The sequence below is a fragment of the Carassius carassius genome, chromosome 32 (genome assembly GCF_963082965.1).
Source record: "Carassius carassius chromosome 32, fCarCar2.1, whole genome shotgun sequence".
In the NCBI taxonomy this organism is placed as follows: Eukaryota; Metazoa; Chordata; class Actinopteri; order Cypriniformes; family Cyprinidae; genus Carassius; species Carassius carassius.
Window position 1 is genome coordinate 30519498 of NC_081786.1, and position 25896 is coordinate 30545393.

At 41.5% G+C, this 25896-nt stretch overlaps 1 protein-coding gene across 4 annotated transcripts in view; it reads right to left on the reverse strand.

Annotated features, from left to right (window-relative positions):
• LOC132113099 (homeobox protein Meis2) overlaps nucleotides 1-25896 on the reverse strand; it is a 73608-nt gene that overhangs the window by 42355 nt on the left and 5357 nt on the right. For 2 of the 4 annotated variants that reach the window (XM_059520925.1, XM_059520927.1), the window contains exons 7-8: nucleotides 20837-20951; nucleotides 5690-5835 (exon numbers count right to left, since the gene is read on the reverse strand). In XM_059520925.1, the coding sequence (XP_059376908.1) occupies nucleotides 5690-5835; nucleotides 20837-20951 (261 nt within the window). Of the gene's footprint in view, nucleotides 1-5689; nucleotides 5836-20836; nucleotides 20994-25896 lie in introns of all 4 variants that reach the window. The other 2 variants (XM_059520924.1, XM_059520926.1) reach the window with 2 other exon arrangements.

Below are 25896 nucleotides of genomic sequence, written 5' to 3' on the forward strand. Positions count from 1 at the left end.
ACATACTCTACATTAGTATATGTGAATGCATGCATTGATTTCACAAAAACACAATTTATTAGTTAAAGCTTTGCCAGAAGGGTGCTACAGCAGGAATTAGTGTCTTCTAAAATCACAGGTTTACTTTTTTTACGTCAATGGAGGAGCAATAGTTTGAAGAGAATCAGGATGAGCACATAAGTTAAATTTTCAACAAATTTATAACCTTCGCCTGTGTACTTGTCTGAGTAGAGGTCAATGAAATGTGAGAGAGTTAATAAACTGAAGTTCTTGTTCTCCTCACTGTTTATGTGTATTTCAGGTCAGAGCAGATGCATTCCCCTCACACACACACATTCATGGAACAGCGTGTTCCAGCCTGTTCAAGCCATTTTTATTAATCCCGACTCAGTCTGAGTATGTAGGAACATTCCAAGTGTCAGCAAGGTCATCCCTCAACTGAAAGATTTCGCTCTGTTTCTGAGGTTCAGAGAGAGTCGTTTATCTCTAAAAAGCATTGCAACATGATAAACATGCCATAACTAACACATCATACAGGATGATGGCCAAAGACAAGATCAAGACAGAGGATTGCCTTTAGGTTGAAAATTTTATTACAAATTATAACTATTCTTAAACTATTATTTTAAGAATAGTTTAGCTGCAACAGTTCAAAACAGAGACACAGTGATCTGAAAGCAATTCCCATTAAAGGAAGTGCCTAAAATCAGACAACAATCAAATTTACTTTCATTGCCATTGCTGCCTAAACTGGACTTAAGAATACTGAAGCATGTTAGTGATTGCTGCAGATCTTTAAATGTCTAAATGTTTAAATTAATTTAAGAGGCAAAGTGAATGTTGATGCTGAACAACTTAATGCCAAATGCTAGCTGATGCCAAAGCCTCTTCCCAGGAACACTATTAACTAGGGTTGACAGCTTCAGAAATGAAAATAAGGGAAAACTGTGATTCTTTATAGGATAAGGGATGTTCAAATTATTTGTATTGTACCACATAGTGTATGTCATTTCAGTGTGTCTGTAGTTAAGTATATGTAAAAGGTTCTCAGAAATAATCACATTTGTTTGCTTATCCTATATATGTACAATTATTCTAAAAGGGCTTTTAATGTCAAACCTATGGTGTTATTCGTATGGTGGTAATCCGGCGTATGCCACATTTCTTTGATGCCTTATATTCGGGACAATCCTGTATTATACGGAACAGTTGGAAACCCTAATGATAACCAAGAATTGCACACACACAAAAAATAGCTATTTTAAATCACTGCATATGACAGAGGAAGGTGGATGTGGCTTCTCATTTAATTCCACAACTTGCAAGAATGAAATTAGTCCCTCGATATGGACATCTGAACTTTCAGCCTCTCTGGTTCGGAGGTTCTGATAAACTGACTGCATCAGTGGCAGTTTACAGTGGAATACTTTAGATTTACAACTTGGCAAGATCAGAAGAAATCAACAGAACAAATGGCCTTACTGTAGGCTGACTATCAAACACACAGCATCCCCAAAACTGTGTCGCATTCTCAGTGTTGCCACAAGGAGTGCAAAGCACACATTACTAGAAAATATGTCCAGTGTTCATACAAAATTTGTAATGTTAATAGTTACTTGATTAACAACACATCAGATATACTAGTACACATATCTAGGTGCAGCAGGGTAAATTATGTTTCTGATCTTCAGGTTTCCTTGTACATGCAGATGCACACGCACTGAACATAAATGTTATATAGGCGGCACTGCTGACAGAGGGCAAACAAGCCCCTGATAGATTAGTGTTGCCCCACTGCAACCCCTGGAGCATCACAAAACTACCTCGCTGAGCCTTAAATGAAACCACCCCTGCATTATACCACACAGTGAGGGAGGAATCCTCTGCTCCGAAAACCCTGAATCTACATGCAGTGGGGGGTTAGAGAACCTACAGACCACATTTTATGTTTTTGTGTGTTGTGTCCATTGTTTGAAACTATTGTCAGATGTTCTGCAGTGGAAACGAACACTGACGTGAATCAGACATGCAAACAGCTGCAGTCAGAGCAGATCAGCCCAAATGTTTAGTCTGAGATGAGCCTCAAGAACGGATTTGTTTGCTTTACTGTGTGACTCTACAGGCTGATCACTGGCTGATCCTGTTTATTTGCTTACACAAGTATCTGATGAGGCTTTTAACTCATGAACAATGGCGGCAGATGAGAAACGAACTTGTGACTCTTGCTGCTGTGTCTCTGATTAAGGATGTTTCCATCAGCTACCTGTATTTGACTGATTTCCCAACAAGTCAACCCTCTTTATTAAATGCCGCTATATTTAATAAGTGTTATTCTGAAGAAAGCATGACGTAATAACATTCTCCACTGCTGAAATTACTCTTCAGCTGATCCAAAAGCTGGGTTATTGGATAAAATTAACATTGGAATATCACAACTCACTTTTCATAACTCAATCAATTCCAAATGGATAAAGGGAAAAAGACAGTCAGTCCCGCCCCAAACTCATGCCACTGACTGATTCGCATTTCAGGCCTATTTATTTTCATAGCTTTTTGAAGGTTTACCCAAGTGAAAGGACAGAACAAGCCTGGGGTGCTATCTTTGTATCTGAGTGCTTCCTGTTTTCATTGCAGACTGACCCTAATCTTAGCAGGAGACACACTGAGGGCGCCAACTGACTAATTGAGAGGATTCAAAGTTTGTCTCCATTAAACTGTTGTGTGACCCTGCAGGGGTGTCAGTACAAACTACACTTCACCACTGCCTTGCATCTATCTCTCAGAGCCACGTAGAAGGTTCTTCTCCTTCTTGCTCATTAAATATGAAGCATATTAGAGCAACACACCCCACAGTGGAGTTTATCTTTCCAATAACATAAGCTCTGTGCCATATGGGAAAGCTTACAGCAGCCAGCTGGGATTTCCTCCCACTAATGGCACTGGAAGAGATCCAGAGAGCTCCAGGAGGAAGAGCACATCTCTGGGGCTTCGACTGCAGCACATTCTGACCCAAACTCTCGAGTTCTGTAGAAGCTCTTCAGTCAGGTGCAGAATGTGCCACATGCATCTCCTGTGGGTCCATCCTCTGCTCCTCTGTGGGATTGGCTGTTGGCTCAGAGAGACTTATAAGGGCGTACTCAGAGACTGTTCCGTGGAAGAGGAGGCCATTGATTTCAGCCCACAATTGTAACTGTTAGTCGGCTTGTTTTTTGTGAGCATGGGGGATGGAAATGGGGGGGGGAGGGGTTACGTCCTTTTGAGCCCCACAGAATAGGTGACAATGGCTCAATGTTGAGAACATATGTAAAGGGACCCCCACTGCTCATGGAAGAGCAGCTCCGCTTTGGCCCTGCAGTGGAGAAAATACAACCTTGCCGCTTTTCTTTTGCCCCCTCCAATGAATGGTTGAATGGAGAGCTGCCGCTATGGGCCATTCAGGGCCAAAGTCCCCGTGAATTCACTCACACACAAATGCATCCTGAACTGGAAAATACATTTGCTTAACAAATTAAAATAAAAGGCCTGATGTGTGGCACAGCCATGTGGTGTAAAGGATTGCGCGGGGGGCTGCGTTCGGTACTTCGGGATAATTCAATTAAGTTTCTTTGGTCAGAAAAGGATGGGAAAAAAAATAGAAAGGTGGGTTAAAAAGGATGGATTATTGCTCGCGCTCATAAAAGACTGAAATAAGGGAAACGTCTATAAAGATGATGGAAACATCTACATTTCCACTAATGAAAATTCTCCTTTCGTTTTCATGTAGTTGAAAACAATTCTAAAAGAACAGGAGTGCATCTCTTTTGAATGTGCTGAATGGAGATCTCCCGAGCTGCCAGTAAAGACGCCTAATGATCTTTGTAAAAAGCGCGAAATTCCTGCGTGATATGGAGCCGAGTAAATGAAACGAGAGGCGTTTGTGGGTAAAAGTGGCGAGGTAGGTGGTGGGTTGACGCCTCCTTTGCTGCTTTACACACAAGCTGAACACACCAAGCAGTTCTGGGAGCGTGAAGGGGACGGCAAATGAAAAGAGTGCAAGAATAAAGCAGAGAAAAACGAGGTGTCTTTGTCTGTCAGATTGGGGTGCGGTGGAGTCGTTCTAATAATGAGAGTTATAAGTGTATGGCAGAGTTCAGATTATGCCACAGAAGTTTCTAATAGATTTACAGTCCTTTTAATTAGCTGCGTTTAAGGAGCGTTATTATTATTTTTGCTCATGTTCGATCACCGGGTCCAGACTGGGACTGCATTTGGGTGTCAGGGTGTGCAGGGCATGTCCCTCAAACACACAGTCGCCGGTTCTCTGATTCTTGCGGAGCACATGCTGAGTTCATTTGCTCAGAGATGGCAGCACCTCCCTCAGAAACCTGACCCTTCCTGTCCAGATCGATATATCCTGAGCCGCGGAAGATGTCGTGACATCAGAGAGGCCGATGAAACATGACCCCGCATGCCACCTCTCCAAACCCACACACTCTCAACCACTAGCGTTTGGACCGGCAGAGACAAACATTGAACCCTACAAAATGTTTTGGGGGAAGAACAGATGTAAAAAACAGGTTATCCTTTATTTTAAGGTCTGCTTGTTACAGTGTCATTATACATTTAAGTACTGAGTAATATTATTTACCTACAGTGGTGGCCAAAAATTGTTAGAACACCTGACAAATATGAAAATATTGACCTTTTTTTGTCTCCAAAACATGTTTTAATGTGAAACTTGCAGGTGGTTGCTCTGAGCACAACAAATCTAAAATAAAGTGAGTCGTACTGTTTTTATCTCACTTTTAACTTTAATACTTGGTATGTCCACCTTTTGCAGTGATTACAGAAGCACATCTCTCTAGCATAGTGTCAATATATTTCCTAAAAAATTAAACACTAATGTTATCTTATGCCTTCTGCAGCTCAAGCCAAAGGCTTTCCTTTAAATCTACAATAGATCTGTCCAGTTTATTTCCCAACTTGCCCCAAATTTGCCCGATGGGGGATATTTGCCCGACATTGAGGTCCTGACTTCGAGGGTCCAGTCCATCGTTTTCAATTTCCAGCAGATTCATTCTGTCGCAGGTACCTCGGCAATAGTTTGTTTTATGAGTACTGTAATGGCCAATTCAACAAAAACAACTGAAACCGCTTAAATATTCCAAGTATTTTAATAATTTTGGCCACTACTTTACATGTACTTACTATATGTCATTATGCATAATTAACTGTTATTATAATGCATAGTACACGTAACATTTGTAACAAGGATGCCTTAAAATAAAGTGTTACCAAACAGCATTTTCAGAACTAGACTGGTCAAGCATTCTCAGTTAATGAGTAAGAACACACTCGCATTTGTTGTGAGTATCACTACAGCTGTGATTTAGCTGTATACACAAGGCAGCACTTACTGCAAGTGTAAAAATGCTCATATATTTTGATACTAAAATTAATAATGAATGACATTACACACACAATACGGCTAAATAATTTATTTCTGCAACACAGTCAAGTGGAGTGATGCAAACAGTGAAAAGTCCCAGTGCTGTTGGCATTCTTTCACCATCCAATCAGATTTGAAGGCCGGATCGAACTGGTGTCTTTATGTCAATGACTGTGTATTTATTTGAATGCGTAACAGTTCAGTGTGAGATCTAAGCACTTATACTCATAAAAGAGCTCACAAACAGAAAAAGAGTCTTACTGTGAGATGCTGGAAGAGCCATGCCCGCATGATATTCGTGGCGACTTTAGGGAAGATGCCCCGTTTTTTCTGTCGCTTTTTGTCCTTGTCTGGATCGTCATCATCGCCCGTGCCAGGTGAAGCCACGCTGTTGTCTAACCCATCTCCTGGACAAAATGAGAGCTTTTAAAATTATACAAACTTACAGAAACCCTAAAAGACAAATTCTTATATTGCTTGACATCATACAGGATGGTTGCAAAGACAAAAGCTGCAATGTGATAAACACTGCAGCCCCTCCCCTTCCTGCACCTCATTTGCATATCACATCTGACACTCCTGCACTTATGTCCATCAGCGTCCATCCGTGCATGTGTGAGTGCAGCTTGGGTCTCTTCATAAACTACTTCCCAGACTTATTTTCTTTCTCCTCTGCCATTAACTGTGCATTAGCAAAAATGATTTACTTTTAAATGTCAGTTATTTTTTCTTGGCCTTGGGCAAAAATGCCTTGAAAGCCTTCCTTCAGGGCATCTAAATTATGTATCTGAAAAACTCCTGCACTACGCTGCCATATTCTACAAATTTACACTTGCACGTCTTTCTGTTTTTGGGGAGACATCAATCACACGCACCTATATAAGCAGTAATCACGCATTAATATTTCAAGTAATCACTTTAAAAAGGAGGAAAGAGAACAGATCCGACGGATGGCATAATCAAATGTAAAATACATGAAGAATACAAGGACAACTGAAAGTTCTTCTCCTCTCTGTTTTTAATGTTATTTTTCTCTCTAGTGCTGTTTTATTGCCCTCGCCATGTGGATCTGTGCTAATGTGGAAGTAACCTCACAGCAAACGCCCGAAATCCACAATCATTCAAACTGCAAGGGCAAAGACGCTCACAACACCAGTGTGGTGGTCAAACACATGCCAAACAGAGCACGAGCTCAGGCGTTTTCTCCAATGACATCACTGGAGGAGGTGTGTGTGTGTGTGTGTGTGCGTAAACTCGTCTTGTTGTGGTATGTTATGAGTGGACCACAGCGAGCAGTCCAAGCCAAAAGGTGGCCAGATTAATTTTATTCACGTTTCCATTTTCACTGCAACACGATAGCCTCCTGCTCACAGCGGCCGGAGCGACCCGCGTGTATTTACAGACCGAACCGTCACTTCATTACCCTACAGCCCCTGACCGCTCGGGGGGAAACCAGACGCCCCTCACACACACAGAAACAATCACTGATAGCTAATCTGTTTTTACACAAATTAAACACACACTCGTGTCTAGAGTATCAAGTACATAATGCAATTTAATGACAGAGAATGAAATGTAAACAAAATTGCTGAAATGCAGTGGACATTTATTTCATATTCATTCACATTCATTCACACATAAAAATGTCATTATCCTGTGGATAAATTTGAGCATTGACAAAAGGGTGTGTTTTTAGCTGATACAAAAAATCTATCCAAAAATCAGCAGATAAACTGGCCATTATCTATCACGCTATCACTAGTGAAAATATGCTCAAACACATGACAGTGAGTCAAAGGAGTGGAAATAATCAAAAAAATGATGCAACGGGATTAGTGCCATGGAACAAAGATAGACAGAGAGAATGAGAGAGAGAGACAGAAGTAGAAGAAAAAAGAAAAGAAAAGAAAAGAAAGGGCAAACTTGCTCATTACATGTGAAGCTGCTAATCTACATGCCCCCCCGCTCACTGGTTAGTGCTGGAGCGCCGCAGGGTGAATCGCCCCAAACACTAATGGCCTCTGACTGTTCCCTGGCAACTCTACCATTTGAACCTGTGCAGATGTGAACTCCAGCACAAAACATGAGGAGACACGAGGAGAAGAGGAGAGGGGGAAGGGGAAGTATCCCATCATGCACCTCTGAGATGGGGGCAGATGGGGGGGTTATTAGGAGACGCCCAAAGGCCTCCGGGAGACGAGGTGCTGCAGTCTCGCCCCAGGCACTTTTGGAAAGGCAGTACCCTTGTAGAAGGAAAAAAACATGCCCTCTCTCTCTCTCTCTCTCTCTCTCTCTCTCTCTCTCTCTCTCTCTCTGTGCCTCTTTCTGGCTCAAACGTGTCCACTATGTACACTATGTTCACTCTTGAATCTGTAGAGAGACAGACAGTGTGTGTCCACATTAAACTGGACACACTGACCCACATAAAATAGACAACCGCAAAAATGACTCGAAAAAGTTCAGTTTCTTACCTTTAAAAGTAATTATTAAATATGGATCTGCATATTAGCCTGGGATCCTGGCAATTGATCAACGAGTGTTCCAGTGATGTTAAATCCTTATTTAAATATCACAGTTATAACATAGTGAATATGTGACGTGAAAGTTATGTGACATTCAGCCAAGCATGGTGATCCATATTAGAATTTGTGCTCTGCATGTAACCCATCCAAAGTGCACACACACAGCAGTGAACACACACACACACACACTGTGAACACACACCCGGAGCAGTGGGCAGCCATTTATGCCCGGGAAGCAGTTTGGGGTTCAGTGCCTTGCTCAAGGACACCTAAGTCGTGGTATTGCCGGCCCGAGATTCAAACTATATATATATATATATATATGTTGGTGGAAGTCATGGCCTGATGGCCTAATGGAGTTCGAGTCTCATACGTGCAGGAATTGTTGTTTTGTTACTTACGTCTGTGAGAACAAAACACAGGTGTAGAAAAGACTATAACTTGTTTATAACTTGCACAATAAATGAAATTTAAAACTGTTAAAAGAAAGGTTGAATAACTGTTGCACATATCTATTCACTAAGCATCAACATCTCTTCTCTTTGTTCTTTGCATTTTTTTTAATACGAAGCGCTTACAATGTGTGCATCTGGTGTGCAGAATGATGCACTTGAAGCAACACGGCATCAGTGACATCATTCACTTCAAGCACATCATTCTCCACACCGGATGCGCACATTTTAAACTCTTCGTGCTGCACTGCATTTGTTTTGTTCCTATCGTATCGATCATATGCTGTTGCCTTATTAAAAAATACGCTATACATTTAAAATAAATATATTTTAATTTTATGGTATATACTTATATATAAATACATTCATGAATGTTTTTAATGAATGGATTTTATAATAATACAAATAGCAATGTGTAACATTTGATCATATTTAGTGCAATATGTTTATTTGTTCCCCACAAAATATTATTTTCACTAAATGTTTGGATTTTTAATATTATTGTGCACTGATTTTTCTAGAATAACTTTTGCTGCCCAATTAGCCACTAACCTATTTTATGATACATTTTTGTCATAGATTATGAATATGCTTAATTCAGGTAGAAATAGCTTTCTAATAGCTTAGAAATTATATAATAATAAAAAGTTAGCACTTTTTTTAGAGTTTAGGCAAGACGTCATGTTCTGTAGACACTGAAGCAGAACAGGTTAGATTTGGGCACTAGACTGAAGCTGTGCTGATGATTATATAGCACATGTGATCACAACAACTGCAATGAGAAAAGAGTAAAAAGGCAAATCACGTGGGCTGAAGTGCTTCACATTTTCCAGCCTTTGTCTCGAAGAGAGTCGCAGTCACCGATTAGTTTGGCTCGGACATTTGTTTCAGGCTAATGGGGCATGAACATGGAGGCAGTGCCATCAGAGGCTGAGCCTAAAGACACTAATTACAGCCTCCTGCTGAGAAGCCGTCCACAGCACCGTTCCTGCTCCTCATGGACGGAGGTGAGGGTGCTCTCGGTGGAGAGCGGTGATCCAGACCTCTGCACTTACCCATAAACAGAGACCGCACGCCTCAGCCCTGCTCCCAACATGACTACTCATATATTCACTAGCCCTCCAATCCAGAGAAGTGTTAACCTTATGCTAATCACTCACCCACTCTTGTTTTCATCATAATTTCAGCTTGATTTTCTTCAACATTTATTCAATTCAAAATTGTACTTGTAATTGTATGTTGTAATTTTTTTCAGTATAGTCTACACAGACTAGCAGTAGAATTAGTCAACCAGTTCTCCAAAAAATACAGGAGCAACAGGTCATTTAGCTCTGAATACCCTTCACACACACATCTGCACAAACACTCATGTCCTCGGACAGCTGCACTCTCACAGTCATTCTCGCCATGCTGTTTTCCTGCAGATGTAATGTGCAGTTGTTGCCATTGAAGCACTAAAGCTTTTCTTTTGGTTGTAAATGAAGTGGAATAAACTGCTTTAATTAGACATATCTATGAGGAAGCAACTTAATAACACACACACACACACACACACACACACACAGTCACGTCAGTGTCATCCCAGGAATGCTGCGGATTTCTGAATCTCCAAACCCTGTTCCAAACTAATGAAAATGGGGCAGCACTGAGGCATCATGGGAAAAATTTTAAAATCCTTTATCAAACCTTGTGAGTAACAGGAGAAAGTAAAAGGTGCATCAGTGTTCAAAGGTTGAAGATGATAATCATATGCCAATAGTGTTTCAGAGAAGCCAGTGTGAAGCACTTGAGTAATTACACCTGTAATTAACCTGCTACCTGTAACGGCAGTTATCTCATTACATCATAAACAGGGCCTTAGAGAGACTGCATCTGATTGTAGCGCTGCATTCCTGCCGCCCCTCATCTCGTCTCTTCATTAGTCTGCTAATCACTCTGATGAGTTTATGAGACATTAAGTGCTGCGGCTGTTTCCTGCATCTCTGAGCTTCTGGCTCGCGTGAAAGACAATCACAAGCAAACAACATCCCTAGAGACGGTTTAAGGAAGCTACGCATGAACCTATGCTGTAAGGACAACTAATTCAACACTAATGCAAAAACAGGCACGGATGCAGGGGAGAAGCACAGTTCCCAAACATGTTCCTGGAGAACCACCAACATAGCACATTTTGCATGTCTCCATAATCAGTCACACCTGGATTCAACTCATCAGCTCATTAATAGTGACTCCAAGAGCTGAAATGGGTGTGTGACTGAAAGGAGATGTGCAAAATGTGCATTGATCCTTGGGAACCAGGCCTGTTTCTACGGGGGTGCTAGAAAAACTAAATCAACTATCCAGTGCATTATGCTATGCTTTAATACTGTTGACTGGATTGCACAGATACTGTTTGAACTGAACTGAACTGGACGATGACATCACTGAATCAATGACAAACTGACTTTAACTGGAACACTGGTTGTTTTTATCACATTTGACACAATCTGCGTTGTTTAAAGCACTATATAATTGATATGACTGTTGCTGTGAGCAGAACTGACACTGGTGAATGTGTGTTGCGTTTGACTGTCCACCTTCCAGTCTTGTGGAAGAACTGAAATTCACACACCCACCACAGCCCAAGCACACTCCAGCTGCCCCTAAACACACCCCAAACACATGCTACACGCCCCACAAACCCAACACACACCCTACACTCTTCCTGCAGCATGTAATCCAAATCAAATTACAATAATTGGCCCCAGAGGTTACTGAGGTGCATCCAAGTATATTCTCTCTTTCTCTCTCCAGTCAGTATCAGCGAACACTTGAATTACGACGGAAAGCAAATAATGACTGCGCACAAGAGAGTCACTTGAGGAGCCGCAGCACTTTCACACTGCAGTCATTAGAGAGTTAATTACCAAGATAATTACTACAGCAAATTACATCAATTTTCACCAAAACAGGATTTCCATGGCATGTGAGCGTAACATTATAAACCACACGAGCAGAGGGAAAGACTGAAACAAAGCTGCGCTCGACTTCACTCACTCATCAAAGTCCTGCCCTGAACCACTATGAAGATTGTTGAGGGTCTGATTCTACACATAACCACACCAAACCTGCATTTATGGAGATTTTTCACCCTCAATTGCACTTCAGACTAACACAGACCCGGCAGACACCTTGGATTTATTACACAGAGCTTGGCATCAGTGATGGCTTTCGAGGGCTGTTAGGCCAAGAGACGCGAAGAGGTTGCAGAATAAAAGGTTCTACACCAACAAGTCAACCATCAGATCGCGGGCTCCATTCGGCAGGCCTTTCTCATCAGCCGTCTGCCCTGAACTTTCGCTTACAAATGTCCTGGAGGCATGGAACAAAGCAAGCAGAACTGATTGCTGCACCGCGGCCCCACTCCATTCCGCTGCTTCTCGACTCTGTTTGGCTTCCTAATGAGCTCACTAAAAACCCAATTCATCACCCTTAACCCCTTCTCAACCCTACTTGAAAGCAGTTTGCAGGAGAGCTCAAGTGTAAGGTGGGGGAATCGGTGATGGGGCGGGCCACGGACGGGCGACAGTTCAGTCCCTTTCACTTTAGGAATGTGTGCCTCTCTCCAGTGGCCCTACAGCGGAGATTTCCACATTAATACCCTTCTTCATCCCTGGGACGACTGGAATTTGGTGGGAAGGGAATGCAGCAGAGGGGTTCTACACAGATGGAGATACAGTTTAGAAAGGCAGATGTGTGTGCGAGAGAGAGAAAGGGTTGTGTGGGGCGTAAAGTCCCTGAGTTCCTCATTACACGCGGTCAGAGTGATTCCTCAGGGCACCTGAGCTGAAAGCATGAGATTAAAGCATTGATGAAGCCTCTGTTTAAAATGCAGCTGTTTTATTCTGCTTTGGTAATTAATTCTTTTTCCGATGGCGTATTGATTAAGCGCAGCCCCTGATGAAGTTCAAACTGTGAAGAGCCCGGCCCCAACCGCCACCCCCCCCACCCCTCCCCACAATGGGCCTCAGCTACCTCATTGCAGAGTCAATGAAAACTTCCTCTGATTCTCTCTTGCACACACATGTGCAGTTTGCTCTCATAAATTAGTCAGTGTTCTGTTGGCCGCAGCTGTCCAGTGCTGCTGCGTTGTTCTGCTGTCTAGGGCAGGGTATTGAAAACTATTGCTCTTGGTACGAGTCTCAAACTGTATGTAAGTGTAATTTAAAAAAATCTGCATGATCTTTGTCATATTATTATCTATCCAGACTAAGTGAGCAAATGTATCATGATACGCACAAACATGAGCGTCATCCTGTAGTTCAGATATGCTGTTCACCATTGGGAACACCTCCAGAGTTCACGTGTGCGTTCTTCTCTGAAGCAGCTGTGAGCTCCCATCAGCCCAGCGGCCCCTCTGGGGACCCAACTAGCAGAGATATCAGAGACCGCTTTACAAAAGCAGGAGAAGCTCGCATCTTATCCAGATACTTCTACCGGCTCCTTTACAAGTCAATAACCGCGGCCCTCTGTCCTTCCCACAGTCAATCCCAGTGTTCAAGCACTCTTCCACAAATGTAAAAATAATGAGCAGAACTGCATTAATGGAGAGAGAGAGAGACTTGTGTTAATCAGTTGGTGATGCATTTTCTATCCACTGTCTCTTGTGTTTTAGGTAAACTCAGAAACTCATTGCATGCGGGCATGGTGCATTTCATTTCATTTTAATGCCAAAAAAGTGTACCAGCTGAGCTGAATTCACCTTACTTATACTCATTGGAGAGGCTCAACCACGCTGCATTTGAAGTAAGATTGTCATTCTTAACCAATGTTTCCCAGCAGCTGGTTCAAGATTATAGCCACTTCAGTGCCCGTGGAGTTTCTAACTTTCATCGCTAAGTCCTCCATTAATCCTTTTAAAACAGAGATTTAAAACGGTTGCCTGACATGGCATGGTACACGCATGTGACATGAGGCATTTAAATGAATTCATTGCACATCTGAATTAGTCCAAAAACACATCTCAAATCTACCAGCAGCTGTATGTCTGTCTGCTTCTTCAAAGCTGTTATCTGCTTTGCTTTTTCCCTCTGTGTATTTTTTTCTGTCTCACTCTTTTTTGGCTTTTTATTGATTTTTCAATTTTCTCTTCCTGTAAAATCTCAACAGCAGATGCAGCCGTTCCCCTAAAGCTCCCGAGCAGAGGCAACGACTTCAACCACCAGGAAAATCAAAGGGGGACGAGAAAGAGAGAGAAACAACAGCTTCTCTTCAGTATAATGCACGTGTTGCACGCATCGAGGAAAGAGGCAAATTCGGTGGAAGCGGACCGCGTTCTGACCTGGCGACCCCAGCGAGACGTAAGCGGCCCGATGGAGCTCAAGACGAACTGAGACAAGACAAAGGTTGCTCTAGCCGCAGCAGCCGACTCTGGAACTGCGGGGAACGCAACTCATTTACCGCACAACGATGCACTTGGATGCCGGCCCACCCAACAGCTGGTTCTGTGAACAGCGGCTCCTCATCAGGCCAGCGTAACATCTCCACCACCAAGCTACTCTTTACTCATAAAGAAGGAAAATTATCTCATGGGTATCTGAGGAACGCAAACCGCAAAGCCTTTGAGGAAGAAACAAAACCATTCTGACGCACTTCGGCTGGCTCTGCCTGTCTCCCTCTTGTTCTGTCTCTCTCTCTGTTTCTTAATAGTGCTGGAGTTTGTCCTGCGGGCCGTGTGAGGGCTAAAGGCAGCATTCCCTCACTTCAGAGCGCTTCTGAGGGTCGGCAGGTCGGAATCACAGATGTCTCCCGCAGACAGTTGGTTGTCTGAGGACCGCGGCCCAGCGAGAAACACACAATGAAGGCCTGACCTCGCAACACCGCTAAACACAACATGTTTTTTTTGTCTTGTTTGGTTTTCTGCTTTGTCTACACTTGTGTTTTCCCTTATGACTAGTAAAGCTTTTCCACTGGAGGATGTTGAATGTGGAAAATTGGTTGCTATCGCAAGATGCCATTGTTTGGTATTACATTTCAGACATCTAAATGGTTTCTCCTTAAACTTCCTACAATTGTTTCAAGATATTAAGTCATTCTAGTTCTGAGGGCATGAGGAAAGATGCTTTCAAGAGGAAAAAGAGGGAAACAGTGGACAGAATGACTTCACGAGGAGAAAGATGAGTATTGCTGTGCTGCTGCAATTAAAACCAAATTAAAATCAAAAAGAAAATCAAATTAACATGGTTCTGGAATGATTGTGAATGATCCACCAGTTCACAAAGAAAAAAAACACCAAACAATCACCCAGGTCAGTTAAGTTTCACAACCAGAGTCCTGCACAATTTGAAAGTGAAAGTGAAATTGAAGTGACATGTGGCCAAGAATGGTGACCCAAACTCTGAATTTGTGCTCTGCATTTAACCCATCCAAGTGCGCACACACACAGCAGTCAACACACACCCAGAGCCAATGCTGAGGCACCTGGGAGCAGTTGGGGGTAAAGTACCTTGGTCAAGGGTCTCACCTAAGTTGCAGTATTGTAGGTGGAGAAAGTGCTGGTTATTCACTCCCCCACCTACAATTCCTGCCAGACCTGAGACTCAAACCCCCGAACTTTGGGTTACAAGTCCCACTCTCTATCCATTAGAACACAACTGCACTCAAACTCTGATTTGAAACTCCCACTCAGTTGCAGAAGAATAATATCCTGCCTTACATTTTATTTCATGGTTCTCTATTAAATACATTTCAAGATCAGAGGAAAGGGAGCATTTAGCATTCAACAGCCTTTAAACATGGGAAGCTTGTAATTGGAGCTACCTGAACAGACTAGAAGGCAGTGTTTGAACAGCAGCCTCATTTCCTCATCCTTTTTTAATGGTTTATGTGTGTTTGTGTGTGCATGTACAGGCCTCTATTCTGAAATTGATAACATTCTAAATGAATTATCATGATGCATAATGAGCGTTATCTCGGCCTCCTCCCTGAAGCCTGCAGCCCTGCGTGGCACGTTGATTTGTTTTGTTGCACATTAGCCTCTGTTCTTCAAGAGAGCTCACTGCTCCAGGCGTGCAAATAAGAAATTATCCTTGCTGACTAACACTCCTAATACCTCCTTAGGGTAATTAGAAATTATTAGTCGGCTGCCTCCAATAATGAAAGCTAATAGCACTAACCAGCATCAAACCCCTCCATTCCTGTCTCCTCAAATGGAACATCAGGACGGTGTGCTCTACATGCGGATGGACGGACGGACGGACTGGCATTCTTCCCCGACATGCTCCCCCTTGCTCAACGACTCATTATAGCACACGAGGGAGCGGAAATCAGACTATAAAATGAGCTTATCTGCAATAATGCCCAAAAAGATTTGCATAAATACGTTAGCAGTGCTCAGGAAGGCAGCATCTCTTTCTCATCCACCCACTCCTTCGAGAGATACCTGTAGGGCATCGGTGCTGTAATGTGCTCCAGAGACCACACCGCAGAGCGAAATCCCTTCCCAAGCATTCTCTGTGTTTGGAGGGAGGAGGTGAGTGGGATTAGGAAGCGGAGGGGTATAAGGCCCGTTGGACAAAAACAATATAATGGAGGAGAAGAGGTTAATTCCCAAATAAGTAAACCTTCAACAGGCAAAATGAGCAGGTGGATCTGGCAGTGGAGGTGTGCACAGGAGTGCTTCTCAACAATGAGAGCCAACAAACAGATGTAAACAAAAACATTCTTACAATCAAACATTGGCATTTATACCAAATGCAGGAAGTTAATAATATAAATTAACATGTTATAACTATAGTAAATATTATCTTAACATTGGCTTTTAGATTTAATCTGTATTTATTGTCTGGATTGTATTTTGTTTGACCTTGTGTAGTTTTCTTGATGGTTTTTCTCAGTATGTCACACAATCTGTCCATGTTCAACTGTTATGTTCATAATGTTTTCTACCAAATGACAGATGCATTTGTGTCTGTAGAGTCTGACCAACAATTATAATTACTATTAATAATGCATAATTACATGCAAGTAACCTTAAGCCAAACCCTAATGCTAATCCTAACCATATAGTAAGTACATGAAGTTAATTAATATTACTCAGTATTTAAAGTATAATTACCATGTAAAAGGGAAACTAAAATAAACTGTAATCTAGAAGTATATGTTTTGTATTCTAACTACAGAATTCATGATTATTTATAGTATACGCTGTTTGTCTATAATTGTGTTATTCCTACTGTCTGAGACCCATCAGAACAGACCTGAGACACATTTTTGGGTCACAACTCATTGGTTGAGAAGCACTGCTTTAGACAGCGCTTTGTAACCCCTCGCCTGCACAGAAACACGGGTCAGACTCTTATGAGAACAGAACCGCTCATGCCATCCGGGGAAAACAGTGCAGGAGACTAGTGTGATGGGATTATCACCTCTTAAGGGTGACTTCTTGGCTGACCCCCTTGGGCACAGCGTGCTAAAACAAGAGCCCAAAAAAACACTCAGTGCAGCAGCGGCGTTGTTTAAAGGGCCAGCGCAGTGCAAATAAAGCCGCTAGAATTGAGCAGGCATGTAAGGTATTCCCTTGCTTTCACTAATCTAATTTCTGTTCTGTCTGTGAGGTTTACTGTGCTTGATATTTGTCTGCAACTGTCACCAGCAGTGTTTAATCATGACCACGTCCATCTGCAGTCACAATGTGCTGCAGTTACGAATGATACAGATGTGACTTTACTGCAGGGACCAGGAGTCTGGAGGTCCAAAACATCAAGGTTTCACAAACTGAATGCTTCTCACGAACAAGCATGCTAAACAGAAAAGATGTGATTGTTTTTTAGATTTTCTAACATAACATGGATAACTTTAAAACTTTTAAAGCACAGAAACTATTCAAGATAATTTTTTTCTATTGCCATGAATCGATAGTTACACAGATCTGGCTAAAATCAACCCATGGCATATCCCTGCTTTCCATCAGTCTGTCTGTAAAGCAAGACAGTTTGTGGGTCAGTATTGAGTTTAGTAAGAGCTGATCTAGAGATCCAGCCAAAAAAAAAAACATTCTGTCTGTGTCTGACCTTTTACTTCTTTTTTTAGTTTGTCTTTCTTTCTATGGTATAAATGTTAGCATTATAGAAAAGAACAATGTCTGAAGAGAAAAAAAAGTCTGAGGTCAGACCTGCCACAAAAACTTGACACACAAAACCCCAAATCTCACATGTGTGTCTGTGGAAGGTCTCAGTGCTGCTCAAAAAACTGCTCTGGAAAAGGGCAGAAGATTCCTGCTCATCATTGCCAGTGAAATGAAATCTCTCAGCCGCTTACAGCACAGTGAACTGATGCTGAAGAGAAAGAGTGTGTATGGCCGGATGACACTGAACACACTCATGTGTGTGAAGATCTACGATGCTCCGATGGCTTCATTAACTCATTAACACTGGACAGACACACTGCTGTCGTCAGTTAGCAGTGATTGCACACAGACTGAGATGGATGGATCCCTCTGTAATAACTGATGTTGAAGTCAAGTCAAATGTATTTGTAAAGTGCTTTTCACAATACACAAGTCTTTAAAGCTGCTTTACAGAAAATCATGATGTTGTGTGTATAGTGAGTGCACAGTTGTTGTTTTTTTAAAATATGATAAAGTTTTAGTTTTTAGTCTGTTTATTTTAATCACTTTAGTACTTCCACTTAAAAAAAGAGATAAATGTTGCCTTGGGAATCTCCATATATATATATATATATATATATATATATATATATATATATATATATATATATATATATAGAGAGAGAGAGAGAGAGAGAGAGAGAGAGAGAGAGAGAGAGAGAGAGAGAGAGAGAGAGACAGAGAGAGACAGGACATGGAGCGTGCTTATATATATATATAAATAATATAAATAAAACAATAAAATCCATTAAAATAAATCAAAAGAGTCAGTTTAAAGTTCACCTGGTTTACACATAACATTCTGACTGTCTAGTACAAATTTTCTTCAGAGTTCTGTAAATCTCTCTCTGTTCTATCTACTGACTCACTCTCTGTCCTGTCTTTCTGTGCTCTATCAATCTCTGTCCAGTCGCACTCTCTGTCCTGTCTCTCTTTGTCCTGTCTCTCTCTGTCCTGTCTCTCTCTGTGCTCTATCAATCTCTGTCCAGTCTCTCTCTGTCCAATCTCTCCATGTCCTGTCCTTCTCTGTCCTGTCTTTCTCTGTCCCGTCTCTCCATGTCCTGTCTCTCTCTGTCCTGTCTTTCTCTGTCCAATCTCTCCATGTCCTGTCCTTCTCTGTCCTGTCTTTCTCTGTCCCGTCTCTCCATGTCCTGTCTCTCTCTGTCCTGTCTTTCTCTGTCCTGTCTCTCCATGTCCTGTCCTTCTCTGTCCTGTCTTTCTCTGTCCTGTCCTTCTCTGTCCTGTCTCTCAATGTCCTGTCTTTCTCTGTCCTGTCCATCTCTATCCTGTCCTTCTCTGTCCTGTTTCTCCATGTCCTGTCTTTCTCTGTCCTGTCTATCTCTATCCTGTCCTTCTCTGTCCTGTTTCTCCATGTCCTGTCTTTCTCTGTCCTGTCTCTCTCTGTTCTATCAATCTCTGTCTAGTCTCTCTCTCTGTCCTGTCTCTCTCTGTCCTGTCCTTCTCTGTCCTGTCTGTCTCTGCCCTGTCTCTCTCTGCCTTGTCTCTACATGTCCTGTCTCTCTCTGTCATTTTTTTCTCTGTCCTGTCCTTCTCTGTCCTGTCTCTCCATGTTCTGTCTCTCTCTGTCCTGTCTCTCTCTCTGCTCTATCAAACTCTGTCCAGTCTCTCTCTGCTCTATCAATCTCTGTCCAGTCTCTCTCTCTGTCCTGTCTTTCTCTGTACTGTCTCTCTTTCTCTCTGTCCTGTCTCTTCATGTCCTGTCTCTCTCTGTCATTTTTTTCTCTGTCCTGTCCTTCTCTGTCCTGTCTCTCCATGTTCTGTCTCTCTCTGTCCTGTCTCTCTCTCTGCTCTATCAAACTCTGTCCTGTCTCTCTCTGTTCTATCAATCTCTGTCTAGTCTCTCTCTCTGTCCTGTCTCTCTCTGTCCTGTCCTTCTCTGTCCTGTCTGTCTCTGCCCTGTCTCTCTCTGCCTTGTCTCTACATGTCCTGTCTCTCTCTGTCATTTTTTTCTCTGTCCTGTCCTTCTCTGTCCTGTCTCTCCATGTTCTGTCTCTCTCTGTCCTGTCTCTCTCTCTGCTCTATCAAACTCTGTCCAGTCTCTCTCTGCTCTATCAATCTCTGTCCAGTCTCTCTCTCTGTCCTGTCTTTCTCTGTACTGTCTCTCTTTCTCTCTGTCCTGTCTCTTCATGTCCTGTCTCTCTCTGTCATTTTTTTCTCTGTCCTGTCCTTCTCTGTCCTGTCTCTCCATGTTCTGTCTCTCTCTGTCCTGTCTCTCTCTCTGCTCTATCAAACTCTGTCCAGTCTCTCTCTGCTCTATCAATCTCTGTCCAGTCTCTCTCTGCTCTATCAATCTCTGTCCAGTCTCTCTCTCTGTCCTGTCTTTCTCTGTACTGTCTCTCTTTCTCTCTGTCCTGTCTCTTCATGTCCTGTCTCTCTCTGTCCTGTTTTCTCTGTTCTATCAATCTCTGTGCAGTCTCTCTCTGTGTCCTGTCTTTCCATGTCCTGTCTCTCTCTCTCTGTCCTGTCTTTCTCTGTTCTATTTCTCTCTGTCCAGTATTTCTCTGTCCGGTCTCACTCTCTGTTTGGTTTTTTTTGGGTCGGGGCTTGACTGGATCACTTCGAGGCAGTTCTGCATGCCGTACCGTAAGTGTGTTAGCCCATATCGACCAGCCGTTACTGGATCCAGTGTGAGAGAGAGTCAATATCTGCAGCGAGGACAACAAGTCACTGGTACTTATGACTTCAGTGTGATCAATAACACTCTCCTCTGCTCCATCACACACAGATGCACAATGGATCACACACTAGATTATATTTCTATTATATATTATATATTGAATTATCATAAGTAGGTTACACAGTTTTCATACTGATCTATTTATTTTTTAAGCGCCTAACCCTGAAGGGTCTGTTCGCACCAATAATGATATCTACAGTGATAACTATAAAGTTTTCATAATCCCTCTAACTCTAAGAACTCACAGGAACCAGATGAGTCCTCTGCTCAAGCTGCCTTTGTTGCAGTCTAGAATTAAACTGCTGGTCTCGTCTGGCCAGAGGACAGTGGCACACTATCTTGACACACTATTTCCCTGTTTAATACTGTAAAGCTCCTTGGACACAATCTGTATTGTAAAAAAAAAAAAAACACTATATAAACAATGGTAACTTAATTTAAGAGAAGATTAAGAGTAGATTGAGGTTACACACACACACACACACACACGTGTTCACACTGTCAGGGCTGCATGCACAGTAAACAGTGTTTACATCATGTCAGATATGGTTCTGTAGCATGATGAAAGCACAGGTACGTTACAGGACCCACCTTGCTCGCTGCTGTTGTCTCCGCTTTGTGACGCGTGTCCTCCGCTGGAAGGTCCCGGCGTGCCGGCCGAGTGTGTGGACGTGGCATCATCGTGATCTCTCCAGGACGCTGGGTTCTGGAGATGGTCAGAGCGGAAACATCCGTCCATTTTCCCCATCCACAGCACAAAGAGAAAGAGAGGACTCATGAATGAGCTGGACAATAAACACAGACCAACAAACCCTTCACCATCCTAAAGAGTGCACATCTAAACACCAGGTAAATGTTATTTGTATCACACATCAGTTAATGTTCATAATATCTTCATGCCTTGTTGTCACATTTAGAAGAACTGGATGGTAATTTGTGACCCTGGATCACAAAACCAGTCATAAGGGTCAGTTTTTTTAAAATTGAGATTTATACATAATGAATAAAGCTGAATAAATCATCTTTCCATTGATGTATGGTTTGTTAGGAGGACCATATTTGTCTGAGATACAACTATTTGAAAATCTGAGGGTGCAATATATATAATGTATTGTTGGCTATTGCTACAAATATATCTGTGCTACTTATGACTGCTTTTGTGCTCCGGGGACACATATAGGCTAGTTACATTTTGCAACAATATTATCAATCATGCCATTTAAATTTGTTGTTATACCATATATATATATATATATATATATATATATATATATATATATATATATATATATATATATATACAAACTGCATATACTTCTGTAAATGACTTTATGTATAGAGCTGTGTGATAATAAATTATACATTTTGCAATGATATAAACATCACAATACAAGCAGTCCAACAGTGTCATGCCCACCTCAGCATCCTTAATGCAACAAAAACAATGGCATTAGAAGATGTTTAATTTAATGCATAAGTCATATGGACGAAGGCTATGATCCTCCCTCATTGACTTTCATTATATGGAAAAGAGCAACTTGGACATTCTGGATAAGTTCTGTTGTGTTCTTCAGAAGAAAGAAAGTTACATAAATTTGGAATGACAAAAACCTTGCTGAATTCTAACACTCAACTTAAACGTCTGTGTTTTGAGCAACAATTCATCATTTCCACTGTCACAAACAGCAGACACGCTATCTAATCTGACACACACACACACACACAGAGCTGTGGGCCGGTCCGTGAGGGCTGTGTGTCATGTGTAAGAGGGCATCTCCTCCTCACCCTTCCTGAGGTTTCTCAGGGTCTGATCGGGCCGCGGGGAAACAGGATTTGTACTGTACAGGAAGAGCTTTATCTGTGTTACACATAGACGAGCAAGAGGAGGAATTTCCTTTGCCACTCTAGTGAGAAAAAGACTTTACAATCCCTCCTCACAAAAACTCTAACCTAAAAATGGCAACAATTAAATTAGCTAGTTTTACTGAAGTCAAAATATTATTATTACAATTATTATTAAATTATAAATACATATATTTTTAATAATAAAAAATAAATTGTAAAAAAAAAAATATTTAAAATATTATTTAAAATCACAGAAGCGAACACATTTGCTGTGAGCTCATTTCTCAAGTCTTAATCTGAGAGCAATCGAGTAACACACACACACACACACACTTATGAGCCACAGTAGTGTGTGTCCGCTGTTAATGCTGTTAGTTCACTACACTAGAACAGAGTCAATCCACATAGTCTACAAACAAAATAATACTCATAAAGCTCCACCACAGACATAACAGTTATTTTATTTAATATAAATTATAATTATAATCAATTATATTATTATAAATTATTTAGTTTTATGCTAGTCCAATCTGTGCATATGAAACAAGTGATAATGGTTACTCTCAATCTAGCTCTACACTATCACTTTAACACTTTAGTTATCCTTCCAATTCTAGGAGAACAGGAAAGTCCACACCACAATTATAAAGTCAACGATTATCATAAGAAACACAATCATGATGAAAGATAAAAAACAACAGCCAATCAGAATCTGTCTGAATTTAAAAAGACTGAGCATTTAAAGCAGCAGACAACAAAACTGCAGTGCCACTTACAATAAACTGAAAGATATTGTGCGTTAGCATAATTATCATAATAGTTATAGTTATTCTCCTTGGTTTTAAACAGCATTGCTGCTCAAAGGTTCAGATCAGACTCAGATGATCAGGGATCTGGTTGAAATACACTTGAGCTGCTGGAATTCATCAGAAGTATGTTTTCATATTACATCAAACTATCACGGAGGGTATATGATATATGCCATTTATAATAACATTTCCCAAACTGTGTGCGGATTGGGCCATATTTATCAGAGATGAATATCAGCTGTTGTTCAAGTAATTGTTCGGTATGACCGCAGTGAAAATGACGTAGGCTCCATCAGAACATTCCCAGCACGTCTTTAGAGAAGAGTGGAAGGAAAAGCAGCCGTCTGTGTGATGCAGCTCAGAATGACTGGGTTCTGTTTCCTGTATCTGAGACGGCCACCGCCGCGAGACAGGCCTACAAACACACACACGCTCCTGCAGCTCCACTCGAACACAGCCGCAGGTCCAGAAGTGCTGACGCTTACATGTTTCCCTGCGAGCTTCCCAGACTTCTGCAGCTGATATCCAGTTTCCTCACGCCACACGGCAGCAAAAAAGCAACAGCCCTTTCCCACTTATGAATAATGCAGCCGCCCCTCTCTCTCTCTCTCACACAACAAAACAGTTGTCAGGGCTCCCAAGAGTCCATTAAAGTTCAAACAAGCTGTAAAGAAAGCGAGTGAGAGACATTGTGTGACCCAAACGGCTGAGAGAGCCTCCACCCCACCCAGGAAAGAGAGCAGCGAGCATGTGACTATTCCCCATCGCTGCGGATAATGAGGAGTCAAACGCCGCCGCTGAGTGCTCTCCTCTAATTGTGTTAAAGAGCGCCGTTACCAGGCCGCAAACACAGCCCCGGCACAATAGAGCAGATACAGAATAAGATAGAGGGTCACCGTGTCACACGGGGTCACAGACTCAACGCTCATAATACAAGATGTAATTAATATAAAAGCTGGAGACAATGGTGTGAAGGAGAGCGGACGATCCAGCACTGACCCACACCTGCCCTGCCAGTCAAAGACCTTCATTCACAGTCTACACTAGATAACACACACTTACAGAAAAATGTATGTCGGATCTGGAATGGATGCGAACACGTACAAATGACCCAAGCGAAACACAAGCGAGCGCATCTTCAGCCCCTGACCTTTCTGCGTGTCTCCTGCGCGTCAGATCCACACACAGCTCCGTTGCATTTAACATGTAATTACACCAGCGCTCCCAAAACATGTTAAAGGGACAGTCTGGAGGATCTCAGAATGACTATTCAGAGCGAAACTGCCAATTATCTGACAAGAATGAGAAAGGAGCCTTCGCTGAGCTCGAGTAATTGACAGCCGAGCATTTTAAGAGACGTGACTGAATGTTTTTAATGCTCTTCTGTTTGACACTGAACAGCAAAAACACACCTCACTTGAAAACACTTGTAACACTCTCAAAAAATACAATATAAATGGTATCATCTAAATTAAAATACTATTTAACATCTCCTAATCCACCAAAATATACATATTTACACCAACAAAATACATTTTTATGGGTTGAACAGTTAACAATTGCAGGTTGCCAATTTAAAAGTTCTGCATGTAATAAGTTCCTGTTCTGAAATCCAAAATATTTCTTAAACTGGAAAACCAATCTAAATCATTGTGAAGAGAATAAACCCTGAACACACACTTGTGTCTGAAGCACTAAGCAACAAGTGAGTGTGTGTCCAGACGAGAGCAGACGAGCCCATCAGTGATCTGCAGGATTGAACTATGACCTGTCAACCACTAATCACCACTTTACAAAATAAATAAACAAATAAACACTTTTAAAAAGAACACTGCTCTCTAAGCTTAATACACGCCACTGGCCATAATATATTTGAGAGACTCACAGAAGATATTTATTGTTAAAAAATGACTTTAGCGTCTTACATATTTCTTTATGTGTATATTATCAACATAAAAACTACTGACAGCCACAAACAATTAGGAGAAATGTGGGGCCAAAGGAACACGTCAAATAGAAATGTTCACACTGAGACAATGTCAAAAACACGGTCAACATATTATAAGCTGCACCTACTTTATTTCAATTTTTTTAATTCGTAACTGAATTTACACAAACAAATTTAAAATCAAACTGAAATTAGTATTTATATTATTAACTGGTTATTAACAGATTGTTCACTAGACAAAGCCAACAGAGAAGGCAGGTGTCACATCAATTATTAAAATATATATATATATATAAAAAATGAATTGTGCAAATCTCTATCGTACAGCTGTGTTGAATAACATGGATACTTTCATTTAATTTCTAATCTTATTTTTGAATAACTGCAGGATGAATGTTTTTAAGAGGCTGGACAGTAACAAGAGGCAAATCAAAAATATAATGGCATCCTGACAAAGGCCTTGTATACTCTGACAGCACTATAAACCACACTCCAAGACAATGCAGCAGTCAATAGTAAATAAAAGTGCCTATATTCACAGCCTACAGCAGGTAGAGAGAGAGAGAGAGAGAGAGAGAGAGAGAGAGAGAGAGAGAGAGAGCAAGGCGTGTCCTTCATCCCCAGCAAAGCAACTTTCACCAAATGATGTAGCCATAGTCAAAATATATTAAAAATGCATATCAAAGCAGAATGAGATAGGTACAACCTAAATAAATCTGTATATCCAACTATCAAACTGCTGTCCTGAAACATACAAAAAGAGTAGAATAGCAAGATCCAAGAATGAAAAAACCTACAGCTGTTAATTTAGATGTGTAATTGAATCGCAGCGGTCGTCTGCGTTGTGTTTAGTGCTGAGCTGAACATCATGAAGCTCTGCCTTTCTCTGTGTGTGGAGCAATCATTTATTCTCATTAAGAAACACAGCCCCACATGCACACTATCCAATGTGACGTTTGGACCTCAACACACACTCACACACACTCACACAAAGCACTCTGCTGCACATTTGAGACGTGTGTATAGTTGAAACACTTTAAATAATTTGC